We start from the raw sequence: 15,507 nt of genomic DNA, 5'->3' as shown, positions 1-15,507 counted from the left end.
CCACTTATCCCCCACTTACAATGCTGTCCTTTCATCACTTCCCAGGAAACTCAACAAACGTAACCTATTGGCCTCAGGTGAAGATACCAACGATGGTCGTTCAGTCTTGGCCACAGGTAGTCTCAACGACTGTAACGACTGTCGTCACAGCAACAAGGAACACTAACTCACTGCATTGGACCGCATACACTAGATTGCTTTTCTTGAACAGGGGAGGGGGTCTACGCCACCACTTATCCCCCACTTACAATGCTGTCCTTTCATCACTTCCCAGGAAACTCAACAAACGTAACCTATTGGCCTCAGGTGAAGATACCAACGATGGTCGTTCAGTCTTGGCCACAGGTAGTCTCAACGACTGTAACGACTGTCGTCACAGCAACAAGGAACACTAACGAACCAGCGGTATCGATGACCCGGGCCAACGACCCCACTGAGGTTAAATAGCTGAGTTTCCCTGCCAGTCAGTCAGAACTGAAGAAGTCCTTTGGATAAGGGACGAAACGTCTTCCAGTATCTTCAACCAAGTCCAGTTGCCCTTCATTTTAACCTTCGTTGGATAACTATGACCTGGATGACTGAGAATCTTCATAGACATGTAGGAGGCAGAGACTTACAACTGATTTCATGGAACGTGAAAGGGCTTGGTAGTGTAGTCAAAAGGGAGAAAGTTTTTAAACACCTGAAATCTCTTTCTGCGGATATAATTTTTTTGCAAGAGACACATATCAAAACAACTATGCAGCATAGGCTGAAATGCAATTGGGTATCTCAGATATATCAATTGCCATTTACCTCGCATGCCTGTGGTGTGGCAATATCGTTTCGAAAAAAAATCCCATTCCAGGTAACTTCTGTTAACAATGACCCTCTTTGTAGAAATTCATTTGTCTCTGGTACTATAAACTCGTTCTCAGTAACCCTGCTTAACATATATGGTCCGGACAAGCCCAATTTTTTCAAAAAGGTTTTTGATCTGCTTCCAGACGATAGTGACTCAAACATAATAATAGCCGGGGAATTTAACTGCTATCTAGATCCTTTCTTAGACAGATTATCTACACGACCAGCACCTGAAATTGCATCTGTAAAGCTTCTAAACAAACTTTTGAAAACTAGGAATCTAGTAGATATTTGGAGGATTCAGCATCCTACAAGCAAAGAGTATTCATTCTACTCAAATGTTCACAAACAGTAGGACTGATTATTTTTTGACTAGCTCTAACCTTATTTCTCAAATCACCAATTCCAAGTACCATAATATTTTAATTTCTGACCACAGCCCCTTAGCAATATCATTAAATATTTCCCTCCCAAAACAGACTTATTCTTGCCGTTTTAACCCAAATCTTCTAAGTGATGACAACTTTGCTAAGAATATAACTTCTAAATTGGAAAATTTTATAGAATTAAATGATAATGGTGAAGTATCTGACTTGACCCTATGGGAAACACTAAAAGTCGTTTTGCGTGGTGATATAATCTCCTACACCTCAGCCATTAAAAAGGAGAAAGAGGTGAGGCTACTTGAAATTAACAACACTCTTCCTATTTTGGAAAGAACTTACCGAATTTCTAAATCACCGGATCACTATAAAGAGATATTGAAGCTTAAATATGAATACAATGATATTATGAGTGGCCAAGTTAAGAACTTACTTTTGAAATTAAGGTAGAAACACTTTGAGCTTGGGGATAAACCAGGTAAACTGCATAACACCTTAAAGGTGCCCAGGCTTCAAGAGTAATTTGTGGTATTAAGTCTAAAACAGGCATTCTTCTAACCAATCCTAATGACATAAACCATCGTTTCAGGGAATTCTGTTCTGAGCTTTACTCCTCAAAACACAATGTTTCACAATCTAACTTGAATGATTTCTTTGACTCTATATCATTGCCAAAATTGAGTGATGCGGGTACGAAATGTCTTGATTCAGACTTTACAGTGCAGGAAGTCATCAATGCCATAAAGTCATTTCCATCAGGCAAGGCTGCTGGGCCCGATGGTTACTGCGCAGAATTTTACAAGAGATTTTGTGATATTCTTGCACCACTTACGCTCAGGATGATGCACAATTCTAAAAATGATGGAAAACTGCCAAAAACCTTTTATGAAGCAAACATTTCTCTAATTTTAAAAAAGGGTAGAGACGAAACCGACCCTGCAAGCTTTAGGCCAATTGCACTTCAAAACTTTGATCGCAAAGTAATAAATAAAATCTTGGCTACTAGATTGAACAAATATCTGTGTCACGGTCTATCCATGACCAGTCTTGTGAGTGTGTTGTGGTTTGGCCAGTCTCTCTCTGTGTGGTGTGGGTGTGGTCTTTCCAGGTTCCTGGCTCTCAGCACAGCGGCTGACTATCTGCCAATCAAGCCCTGGTTTAAAGACTCTGTACACCTTACTGTCAGCTGAGTCCTAACCGCACCCGACGTAACAATCTGGCTTCTATCATCCATCTCGACCAGACAGAGTTTATTCCCTGCAGACTCTCTTTTTCTAATGTCGGGCGGCTGCTCAATACTATTTATTCTGATTTTAGTGGTACAAGTGGAGCTTCTATTTAGTCCCTTGACGCGCACAAAGCCTTCGATCAGGTCGAGTGGCCTTATATGTTCACTATGTCACTACGCAGGTTTGGATTTGGGGAAATTTTTATCTCTTGGGTGAAACTGATATATGCAAAACCATGCTGTTCTGTTTTGACGACTGGTGATCGGTCAGCCCCCCTATTTTTTTTTTATGCAACGCTCGGTTCAGCAAGGCTGTCCATTATCTCTGGCGCTCTTTGCTATTGCACTGGAGCCTCTTGCTGTAATAATAGAGCACCCACAGATGAAGGGGCTTCAGATTGGAGGTGTGGAAACGCTTATCAGTTTATACGCTGACGACGTAATATTGTATAAGCCAGGGTCCCATAAGAATTTATGCTTTGTGGTAAAGCAGTCAGTAAGAATTTTAAACTAGGTCAGGTGCTTTCTAAAATTACCAAATACATCAGTACAAACACCTATATGTTTTAACCATTGTTTTCTGCCTCCCTGGCATGACATACTGTACCATGATTGGAAAGAGGGGCTTGGTTTCAATTAATAATCTGTACATTGACGGTAAATTTGTATCATTCAGCCAACTGAAAGGACAATACAATCTCCCTAATTCCCATTTCTTTCGGTATTTGCAGGTTAGGCATTACGCGCAATCAAAAATTGAAGATTTTCAAAATCTACCCCTGGAGCATGAAATTTATGATATTTTCAAGAGCCCTCCTCTCTCCAAGCGTCTTATTTCAAGAATTGTACGTCTATTTGATGACTGTATTGTTGCGCACACTGTGAAAACTAGGGATACTTGGAAAGAAGAGTTAGGTGCGGAATTATCTGAATCCATGTGGAACACCTGTTTGTCTAATATTAATTTCTGCTCTATAAACAGCAGACACCAACTAATTCAGTTTAAGATTGTACATCGCTTGCATTATTCCAAAGTCAGATTACATAGAATGTATCCATCAGTTTCCCCAGTGTGTGACAGATGTAATATGTCAGAGGGTACACTGTCCCATGCCTTCTGGGCCTGCTCTTCACTGGCAAACTTTTGGTCTAGAATATTTGACTGGCACTCCAAAGCATATCAGCGGCCCCTTCAGCCCGAGGCTGAACTCGAAGACAATTCCAACTATAATGCGGCAACCACTGGAAATGGGACTGATAGTTGCCAAGAGACTGATATTGAAGGAATGGAAGTCTCCCACTCCTCCTTCCTTTCAGGTATGGGTCATTGATATGCTATCCATAATACAAATGGAGAAACTCCACGATAGTCAAATGGACACATTTCTCCGTTCTTGGAACCCATTTTTAACTCATTTTGAAAAAGCTAAATTACAGTAAACTAATTGTGTTCCTGTATTGACAACCTTTCCTCCTACTGCTGTATTGAATATGACTGCAAACAACTGGCAATAGCTACATCTGAGCCCTGTTTGTTTGTTTGTTTGTTTGTTTGTTTAATTTGATTTTAGTCACAGTGTTCTACATGGACCTTATATATGCTTCCTCTAGGCAATATAATCAGAAAACAATCCATAAACACTTTATGTCGATGACCTAGATGAACTGCAATTTTCTGATAATAAATTCTGTAAAATCTGTAGTTATTGTACTGGGGCTACTCTGATGAAAACCTATATACTGTATGAAAACTGTTTTAATACTGTTTAATATTTTTAATAATGAGCATTGGCACCACAAGTGTGTGGCATCTCTTTTGCCAAGTAGCAGCATTAATATCAAGGTCCTGAGCACTCAGCGCACTGAAACTTAAGAAGATACATTATACATACATATTATTTAACACATCTTAGACTGAACATCAGGAGAGAAGGAGCATTATAAGCTTCTTAAAGGTCGATCTCATGGCAGGGCTGGTGGTTGTTCCGTTTAGGTCAACTTTTGTTATAATTACATTTTCTTCTTTACAGAAAGGAAGGACCTGAATCTGCGGAGGCCAGCTATTCTTAAACATCTATAATCAACCGCAGCTTCTTCCACTCTGAGATGTGATGGTGAACCACGTTCAGAACATCCATGAACACAGTAAGCTGGAACCAGTTACTTACAGCCTTATATGGTTTGTGGTTAAAAATGATTAGTGTCCAAGTCTTCAGTGGTGCTGGTTGGTGCCTGGTTTAATTTGATTTCAGTGCCTTCAGAAATAAAATATTGTGTAAGTAAATTTCCCAGATTGTGCAAAGAATAAGAATAATTTTATAAACGGAAAAGCATCATATTTGTACTGAAGTAAGAGTAAGAGTAAAGATTCTGTTTTGAAAGAGCCATTTTGGAGATTAAGAGTAAAAACACATGAACATGACATTTTACAAATTAGAAAAAATACTACTAGCTTTATGAGGATATGATTTATTGCAGGGCTGTTTTACTGGACTGGAACAGTTTTAGCTTGGTGTACCTCATTAACAGAAACTAGTATTTAATGTACATGGGTATTTTGTGCAAATAAAAGCTAATGCCACTTTTTAGTCACAAGGTGGCAGCGTTGGCTCACAATACAGGAAGAATTTAGTCTTACAAATGTTCTAAATGTTGTCTTTTCCTCTGGGTTTGTTCACACATGTACAATTTGTGAACTGCATGATCTGCCTTTTCTACAGGTTTCTCTCAATAGTTCTGCATTTCAACCACGATGGAAGATTAGAGATTGCTGTGATGGTGTGTTATATTATATAAACATGTTTTTCCTTTCCCCAGCATACGCATCAGGCCAAAAGATCCTCATGGATGGATGAGGCAGTCGCCCTTTGTCGGTTAACGGTTTAACACAGGACATAAATGTGAAACCAGCACAGAAGTCTTGGTTTGCGGTTTTTAGGTTAAGATCTTTATTAATGAAGGCAAAGCCAGATCAGTCCTACAATTAATATTCTAAAAAAACATCTCTAAAAGAGAGATTTAGATGAAATCTGATAAACAAATATGTCTCAGCCAACGCAGCTGTGACTTTTGTTGTTCTCAACATTGCAAGAATGTATTTTGTTTTGTCACTGTACTCAGTTAAAAGAATGGTCTGTGTGTATTTTCATGTAGAACCAGTAATGTTATTTAAAATATTTTCTATTAATAAAATCTTGAGAATTGTATAGCTTGTACAGTTCCAATCTTCTGTTTGTGTTATTGTTAATTGCAACTTATAAATATTAGAATCCATTAATGGTTTTATATAAAACATGTTTAACCATTAATGCACTATGCATCTGTTCAATATATAAATGATTACAACCGCATAAAATGTGATTAAGTTTACAGTCAACCAAGTGAGGCCATATAAAATGTGTAAATACGCCATTCTTCAGGACACAACACATAAAGGTAAGGACTTCATAATGTGCCTGCCTTAGGCCCAGCAACCTGCCTGTAAGCTGTGTGGTATTCTTGGTATTATAGGGACACAGTATCTACAGCTAAAGCTGATGAAAATATCATTATTGTCAGTGTGATATAAGTAGTGGTGATGTACATAAAATGTTGTTTCTTAAAACATAAACAGAAATAACTCAGATTCTGTTTTAATCTCTCCAGTTTACTATTTATCCTCTTAGTAAAGTTCATAACAAGTCAACTTTTAATGCAGAAGATCAAGTATACGGTTTTATTCTAACTGTAGACAAAATAGCACAGTTCAATAGAGTAATAGAAGGTGTGAGGGGTGGCCCAGCCAGCCGCATCACACAAATCCTGGAGCGACGCCCCTGCGAGGAGGGCCCTAGAAGCCGCCATGCCTCGAGTAGAGTGCGCCCTTACGGCCATAGGTGAAGGTAACCCGTGCACCTGATAGGCCAGGGAAATAGTCTGAACAATCCGGTTGCTGATCGTGTGTTTGGAAGCGCCAGCAGAGAAACGGTTCTGGAGGAACTCCAGTACCATAGTCACCGGGCAGGTAACTGGGTCCACCGCTCGTTCTCTGCACCAGGTGGCAAACACATTCCACTGTAGGCCGTACATCCTTCTCGTGGACGGGGCTCTGGAGCTGAGCAACGTCTCAACTGTTCCTGCCGCGAGGCCCGCCTCCAGGAACTGGACCCCTTCAGGGGCCAGAACCACAGTCTCCATAGGGCGGGGCAAGGGTGAAAGACCTGGCCCTGCACCTGAGACAGCAGGTCCTTCCTCAGAGGGACCTCTAGGAGCAAAAAGTCCGAGAACCACACTCGGGCCGGCCAAAACGGGGCTACTAACAGTAGGCTGACACCGTCCTGACGGGCGAGAGGGAGAACCACAGAGGACAGTGCGTCGTCTCTTGAGACGCAAACAAGTCCACGTCTTCGCAGCTCGCGATCGCTTCCTCCCCACAAGGCATCATTCCATTCTCTTTAGCCGTGCTGCTTAGTTTCTGTCACGCTGCTGTAGTCCAGCAGAGGGGACAGAGCAGCCTTTTTTTTTTTTTTTTTGGTCTGTTCCATGATTTACATAACTCATTGTGCAAATCAGGAAAGAACGCGGGGGTGGCGCTCGGGCTGCAGAAAAGCTCATAGAGGTTACTGTCGGCCAGCGGCTCCTGCCCGGTCTCTCATAGCTAGGCGCGGTCTAATGACGTCGGCCCGGCTCCTGGAAGTCATCCTCCATGATGCTAAGCACGTCTAGCTCCTCAGAATCAGACTATGCAAGCCTCTCCAAACTCATACCTCGGGCGGGAGAAGCCGAGGAGAAACGGACTCCCGAACGGGGAAGAGATGAGTCAGCAGACGAGGCACGGGAAAAAGCCTCGGCAGTCCCGATGTCCTCGGAGATGTAGCGCCGGGCGCGAGCCACGGGGAGAGCGCATCCGGCTGTCTTCGGAAAAAAGAGAGCCACACGGGACCTCAGCACCCTCAGGGGCAGGGCCTCGCAATGGCCGCAAGCAGCCCCCTCGAGAGCTGCCTGGGCATGCGGCATCCCCAGACAGGAAACACACAGGATATGAGTGACGCCAGCCATGATGTGGAATGGGCACGGAAAAACACATCGCCTGAACCAGCCATCTCCTCCTTTCAGGTAAGAGCTTCTTTGGATTTGCTGTAGCTTTCTTGGTCTTCAAACATGCCAGAGTGCCTGCTGAATAGAAAAAGGCTAATGTTTCCTGTGTGCCGGCGTGCTTATATACGCCTCCAGTTACGCCGTCACACGCTACCGTTCTAGCAACACCAATAGGACTGGAGTAGTTTCATTCATGTTTCAGCCCTACCACGCCCAGAGGCGTTCCCATAGTGTCGTCACCGACGCAGTTCGAGTTCCCTCGAAGGGGAACATTAGTTTCTATCATGGGTATGTAATACTCCTGCCAGTACAGTGTACTAAACTTTACAGTGTATTGATGTTAACACTGCATATCTTTACCGAACAGTCAGAAACAGCTGGTCAATTTCTGGTTGCCATGGTAATTGATCACGTCCGACTATTGACCACACCCCCATTCTCTGTTTGAAAAAAAACGTTAGGTGAAAACGTCAGTTAAAGGGTTGAGGGGGGCTTTAAGCACTGCACTGATGATATTGGGTACTAATTTGTTTTTAAATACTTTTATCACTTTAGCAATGCACTTATGTATTATAATGCATTGTATTTCTCTTGCAGTACTTGTTTAAGCACTGTACTGATGATTTTGGGTACTAATTTGTTTTTTAATACTTCTATTACTTTGGTAATGCATTTATACAGTGTAATGCATTGTATTACTCTTGCAAGACTTGTTGAAAAATTTTAATGGTGATATTGGGCAGGGACTACAGATAAAAATTTGCTTATCAGCTAACTCCAGTACATTTACATTGAAGTATAAACTGCAATTTTGATTAATGTCCATGTGGGCCTGGTAAATAAATAAATACACAATACATTAATTAAGTAATTAATAGCGACAGAAGAGCGGTTTTCAGTTCATTTATGCTGGTGCAACTATGAGAGGCAGACAAATGGCACTGCCAGAGTCATGATAAAACTTGATTTTATATTGATACATGATTAAGGTCATTGTTAGAGTGATGTGGGGGATAAGAGTGTGTCAGTTACTGCTAAAAAGACCAAATCTTACCCTTTCTGCCTGTGAAGCACACACACGCACACACACACTCACCCAGCTTAGAGATGGTGTGGGCATTGATGTGACAGGGCAGCTGGATTGGTCCCTGGAAGACAGCGTGGGGGACCCTGCGGTAGGACAGTCTGAAGCCCTCGGCCATGCCGGCCTTATTGGGGAGCTCCCAGAGGACCTGCACAGTGCTGGAGTTCACCAACTTGGTGAAGAACATGGGAGGGGTTGGCACTGAATGGAGAGGGGAGAAAGAAGAATTAGAATAATGTGATATAAGCTGATAGATAAGACAAAAAAATCCAGCTCTCTGTAGCTCAGACAATCCCTGGATTAATGTGCTAATCCATTATTTCACCCATATTCTTTGTCTTTATAATTGTAATCTTTATAATTATAAATAATAACGGCCGTTTCATGTGTAGGTTCGTGCATTTCCCGTTTCAAATTTCTGGCAATATGGTGGTGCGCAATGTAAAATTTTACATAGAACTACCAGTTTTCTCCCAATAAGTTAATATACAGCCTATTACAATATACATTTCAATGTTTAATGCTGTAAATAAATATGTAAAAAGAATAAAACTTTCAATAAATGTTTTTAAAGTGCATAAATAAATCCAAAATTGTAACCCTAACCCTGGGTCGTCAGTGCGCATGTGTGCAGTGGAGGAACACTTGCTGCTAAGACGGAGCCCTAGCTTCACTGATTTTGTGCCGAGTTGTCCGCACCTCGTGGCACTTCCGGATAATTTATCACTGTTGATGAACCACATAAAGAATATTTTTTTCGTTTTTAAATAGCCAGCTACTAGAAATAGACCCGCAAGGAACTGTGACGTGCATGCAGTTGTCGGCAGCAGCAATGCACGTAAAACTCTGCACAAGACCGGTGAATGACAGCCGCGAGAGAGAGAGAGAGAGAGAGAGAGTGCCTCAGTTTAGATGGAAATTTGATTCGACTATCAGTCGACTATAGGCAGGACTTAACGATTCTAATTCAACTATGTAAATCCTTAGTCAGGGACAGCCCTAGTTTCTTGGACTTTGTGCTAGGACACCGTTGGTGGCCTGGCACTTTCGTGCTCGGGCCTTAATAATAATCTCGGCAAAAACAATAGGTTCCTTGCACTTCGTGCTAGTACACTAATAATAGTCTCAGCAAAAAACGTTGGTGCCTTAACCCCTAGGTGCTCCAGAGGCGTGCGACCTTTGACATGAATAGCAATTGTAAGTCACTTTGCATAAAAGCGTCAGCTAAATGAATAAATGTAAATGTAAATGCACTTTCATGCTTGAGCCCTAATAATAATAATCCAAGCAAAAACACCGTTGGTGCCCTTGCACATTTGTGCTAGCACTCGAATTAGGAGGCTACCCATTTTGTCAGTGTTTCATGTTCTTACCGCCACCTAGTGTTGTAGCCACCACAGTGCGGGACTGCTGACTGGCTCCCAAAGGAGAGTAGGCCTTCAGGTAGAGGGAGTAGGTGGTTGCTGGTTCCAGGTTGGTCACATCATGCTGGAAGGTGTCTTTACTGATAGCTTCCTGTAGCTCCAGACTGTCGGGCTCTTAATCACACACACACACACACAAACACAGGCATTTAGATTTTTGTTATTATAACTAAACAACACACAAGTTCAGATGGTATCTTTCTACAGTAGACTCTTTAGGTTTGTGTGTTTGCTGACACTTACCTCCTATCTTGCGGATGTGCAGGACATATCCAATGATGCTGTCAGTGATGTTGGCCGGTGGCTGGCTCCATGTGACCTGCAGGGCATTGGTAGACAATATACTTGCTGTGAGGTCCTGGGGGGGCCCAGGCAGGTCTTTAGCTTGTGCCACTGCCAAACGGGCACTGGCCTGGTTGGTTCCGGCACTGTTCTCTGCAATGCACTGGTAGATGGCCTCATCCTCTGAGCTGATACGGGTTAGAGCCAGAGTGCTGCACAGATAACACATGGGTGCATCAGTTCACTGCCAGTCATATCTACCAGATACCACAATAAAGGGACTATATGGGAAAACATGGAGGGTCAGTAGTTACAGACACAATTTCCATACTGTTGTACTATAGGATTCGTATAAAACAAAGTAAATATGGTACCAGCGGTCAAATTTGAAGTATATGAGGAGAACATTAATATTGCATTGTATGTGAACAACACAACAGCAAGACCGAGGTTCATACCCAGCTCAGGACAAGCCTCCAGTAAAGTTCACCATGCATAGACCATAATGCAATACAGTCAAGCTCACTAACATCTCCCTAGTGCTCCTAACTGCTTTTTAGGAGCAATAAGCAAAACATAAATAAAAGAATACAACAATGAGATCTCTTCCATTTCTACTATTGTAATCTTATTTCAATATCCATTAGTCTTACCAAAGTCTCAAAACCTCAATCTCTGAAGTGATCTCAAAAAGATATTTTTTTTTTTTATATATATATTTTATTGAAGGAAGAACAAAGTGACGTAACACATACAGAAAGAGTTTAACAATACTCCTTGTTTTTACAATTTTTTCCCCTTCCCACAACCCACCCACTGAACAAAAAAAAAAAAAAAAGAAAAAACAATAAATAAAAAATATATCGAAGTTCTTATGTTACAAACAGTGAGGAAATAATTGACAACATTTTTAGCCAACTGTGTCGGATTACGTCATCCGATCCAATGTGCACAGGCCTTATCAAAAATTAGTTTTAGTTTGGGGGAAGAGTTACATCCTTTTCAAAATAAGAAATCATTGGGGTCCATACAGAATAAAAACGTTTGGTGCATCCTCTAAGAGAATATTTTATTCTCTCCAGTTTCAAAAACAGCATCACATCACTAAGCCAGAGTGAAACTAAGGGTGGTTTACTTGACTTCCAACCAAGCAATACTCTTCTACGAGCCAAAAGACATGCAAAAGCGCATGCGTCTTGACACTTTTTGGACACAACCACATTTTGTTTAGGTACTCCAAAGACAGCCATCTCAAAACTAGGCCTGATATCCTTAACATATGCCTCAGACAAAATTTTAAATATAGTTGTCCAGTAATCCAGCAGTCTGGGCCAAGTCCAAAACATATGAGCAAGGTCTGCTTTAGCAGAACGACAACGCTCACATGTATCAGCCACATTTGCATACATCTTAGACAGCCTAACCTTGCTGTAATGAAGTCTGTGGAGGACCTTGAACTGGATTAAACCCAATCGAGTACAGGAGGTTGTTCCATTCACTCTAGCTAATGCATTATTCCAGGTTTCCTCTGATATGTCCACTGCCAAATCTTTTGACCATTCTGCACGGATTTTATCTAGATTAATATTTTTAATTGACATTAAAATATTATATACATTAGAAATTACTCCCTTCAAAAGTAAGGGAATGTTTAAAATTGCATCCAATCTGTACTGGGAGGAATGGATGGATATGTGGGACAAAGATTTTGAATTCGATGACGAACCTGAAGATATCTAAACAGGTGTGAACTTGGCAGATTATATTTTGAGGAGAGGCTGGAAAAAGAGGCGAAAAAATCATCAATGAAAAGATCACTAAATTTAACAAGACCTGTCTGTTGCCACTGACTGAAGACTGAGTCCAATTGAGCTGGAAGGAATAGGTGATTCTTGCATATAGGGCTGACTATGAGGAAGTCCTTAAAACCAAAACATTGTCTAAATTGAAACCAAATCTTGAGAGTATTTGCGACTACTGGACATTGAGTATACATAGAAATACAAAGGGGCAATTTAGATAAAGCTAAAGCAGGAAGGGATGATGAAGTACAGGAGTTTGCCTCTGAAATACACCAGGCATCTTTGGGGTTCTGAAGCCAATAAAGTACTTTCGAGATATTTGCAGCCCAATAATAATACCTGAAATTAGGAAGTGCTAATCCGCCCTGAGATTTCTGTCTTTGAAGAAATTCCTTCCTAATCCTAGGTGTTTTTCCACCCCATATAAATGATGAAATAAGTCTGTCTAAATTCTGAAAAAAGGATTTTGTTAAAAATATTGGAATGCATTGAAACAAGTACAAGAATCTTGGTAAAATGTTCATTTTTACACAATTAATTCTACCTGCAAGAGAGAGAAATAGCAAATTCCATTTTTTGAGGTCTAATTTTAACTTGTCAATTAGAGGAACAAAGTTCTCTTTGTAAAGGTTAGAGAATCCCTGTGTGATGTATATACCTAAATATTTAAAACCCATTATGGACAACTGAAAAGGTATATCGGTATTTGAAATCTGGAGGCCCTTACGGTTTATGGGGAAACAAACACTTTTCGAAAAATTCAGTTTATAGCCTGAGAAAGTTCCAAATTGTTTCAAAATTTGAACTACCTGTGGAATACCTAAAATCGGATCTGAAATATACAACAGCATATCATCGGCATATAAGGATACTCTATGTTCTATGCCCCTACAGCTGATGCCAGTGAAATACTGTGAATGTCTTAATGCTATAGATAGGGGCTCGATGGCTAATGTAAAAAGTAAAGGGCTGAGAGGGCATCCTTGTCTTGTACCCCGTGATAGGGGAAAATACTTTGAACATACTCTATTTGTGATTACAGATGCTTTAGGGGAAAAATTTAATAACTTAATCAATGAGAGAAGAGATGTACCAAATCCATATTTTTCCAGCACAAAGAATAAATATTTCCACTCCACCCTGTCGATTGCTTTTTCAGCATCTAACGAGATGACTACCTGAGGAACTGAGTCCTGAGAAAGTTTAGACGAGTGTATTACCCCTAACAATCTCCGGATATTACTAAAAGAATGTCGACCTCTGACAAAACCTGTTTGGTCTTTTGAGATCAAGTTCTCTATTGCTGTATCTAAACGTAAAGCAAGGATTTTTGCCAAAATCTTTACATCTGAGTTTAAGAGAGAGATTGGCCTATAAGAGTTACATTTCAAGGGATCTTTTCCAGGTTTTAGTAAAAGTATAATGTTTGCTTCATTCAAGGTTTGTGGCAAGCTACCCTTTTTCAATGAGTCCTCAAACATATCAAGAAGAATAGGGGCTAATTTATCTGCAAATTTTTTATAGAAGTGTATTGGATAGCCATCAGGGCCAGGAGTTTTTTTGCTCTGCATTAATGTGATCGAGTTTAAAATCTCTTCTATTTGTATGGGCTGATCCAAGTTAGTTTTCTGCACAGAATTGAGGACGGGTATATCTATATTGTTTAAAAATTCAAAAATTTCAGAGTTAGATTCAGGGCTTTCAGAAGTATACAAATTTGAGAAGTAGTTCTTAAAAGTATTATTAATTTCAATTGGATTAACTATTAAATCATTATTACTGTTAGAAATTTGAGGTATAAGTTGAGAGGCAGCTTTAGATTTTAACTGGTGGGCTAGAAGTCGACCTGCCTTTTCTCCATGTTCATAAATATAACCTTTAGAACGTGATAAATACCATTCAGTTTTATTTGTTGATAACAGATTGTATTGAACTTGAAGATTCAACCTCTCTTTATAAAGTTCAGGTGACGGAGACGTAGAGTTGAGGTAATCTACCCTTCTTATAGAATCAATTAAATCGTCCATTTTTTGTTTACGTTTTTTATTGAGAGTTGAAGTATATGAAATTATTTCTCCCCTGATAACTACTTTAAGTGTCTCCCACAATTTAGATGCTGCAATAGATTCGGACCTGTTATGTAATAGGAAATTATCTATAGCTGTTGATACAAATGTACAAAACGTAGGATCTGATAACAAGGCCGTGTTTAGTCTCCACAAAGGCCGTTCATTATACCTGAAATTACAAATAAGGTCTAATTGCAAAGGAGCATGGTCTGATTCCACAATAGGTAGATATTCAGTTTGTCCAACAGAAGGAAGGAGAGATTTATCAATAAAGAAATAATCAATTCTTGAATAGGAGTGATGATCATGTGAAAAATAGGAATATTCTTTGCTGTTTGGAAACTGAAATCGCCAAGGATCAACCGCCCCTACTTGCTCTATAAAAGTAGATAAGGCTTGGGCCATCTTAGAACAGGATGAAGATTTGGGATTAGAACGGTCAAGGGACGGATCCATTACGCAGTTTATGTCGCCACCAAAAATCATAAGATGGGAGTTTAGGTCTGGCAATAAAGAGACTAGCTTATTAATAAAGCTCACATCATCCCAGTTAGGCGCATATACATTAACTAATAAGACAGGAACATTATATAATATCCCAGAGACTGTAACATATCTTCCCTGAGGATCAGCTATAGAAGCAGAAGCAGTAAATTGAATGCTTTTGTGTTTTAAAATGGCAGTTCCCCTTGCCTTAGAGTTAAAATTAGAGTGGAAAACTTGCCCCACCCATGGTTTCCTAATTCTGAGATGATCGACAATGCATAAGTGGGTTTCCTGTAAATATATTATTTCAGATTTTAATTTTTTTAAGTATGCAAAAATTCTGCCTCTTTTGATTGGGCTATTTAGGCCTTTGACATTCCAGCTAACAAATCTAACTTTCGACCCCCCATGAGATTTAGTTAAATCGGCCATATCAGACATGAACAAATATACATTTAGTCAAGAATTCACAGATCAAAGATACAAATCACAACATAAATGTTTCCTCACTATTCAGTTTTTCTAAAAACATAACATAAAGCAAAACTTTCCCAAAACTTTTTGGATAAATTAAACTTAGAACCAAACTTCCCACCATTTTCCTAATGCTTTAGTACTAATAATTCTAGCAGCTGGTGCCGAGCAGGAACACGGGAGCAGCAGGAAGCCTGCAACCACAGATCCAGACTCAGTCTAGGCCTATAGCAGCATAACTAAGGGATGGTTCAGGACTCACCTGAGCCAGCCCTAACTATAAGCTTTATCAAAGAGGAAAGTCTTAAGCCTACTCTTAAATGTGGAGATGGTGTCTGCCTCCTGAACCCAAACTG

At 40.3% G+C, this 15,507-nt stretch overlaps 1 protein-coding gene across 1 annotated transcript in view; it reads right to left on the bottom strand.

Moving 5' to 3' along the window:
* Window positions 1-15,507, bottom strand: part of si:ch211-57n23.4 (immunoglobulin superfamily DCC subclass member 3) — a 56,779-nt gene that overhangs the window by 8,344 nt on the left and 32,928 nt on the right. The window contains exons 6-8 of the mRNA XM_046057846.1: window positions 10,282-10,532; window positions 9,988-10,152; window positions 8,627-8,815 (exon numbers count right to left, since the gene is read on the bottom strand). Coding sequence (XP_045913802.1) covers window positions 8,627-8,815; window positions 9,988-10,152; window positions 10,282-10,532 — 605 coding nt within the window. The remainder of the gene's footprint in view (window positions 1-8,626; window positions 8,816-9,987; window positions 10,153-10,281; window positions 10,533-15,507) is intronic.

This window comes from Micropterus dolomieu, linkage group LG09 (genome assembly GCF_021292245.1).
Source record: "Micropterus dolomieu isolate WLL.071019.BEF.003 ecotype Adirondacks linkage group LG09, ASM2129224v1, whole genome shotgun sequence".
Taxonomy (NCBI): domain Eukaryota; kingdom Metazoa; phylum Chordata; class Actinopteri; order Centrarchiformes; family Centrarchidae; genus Micropterus; species Micropterus dolomieu.
Note: the sequence above shows the minus strand (reverse complement) of the source record. Positions and strands in the feature narration are given on the sequence as shown.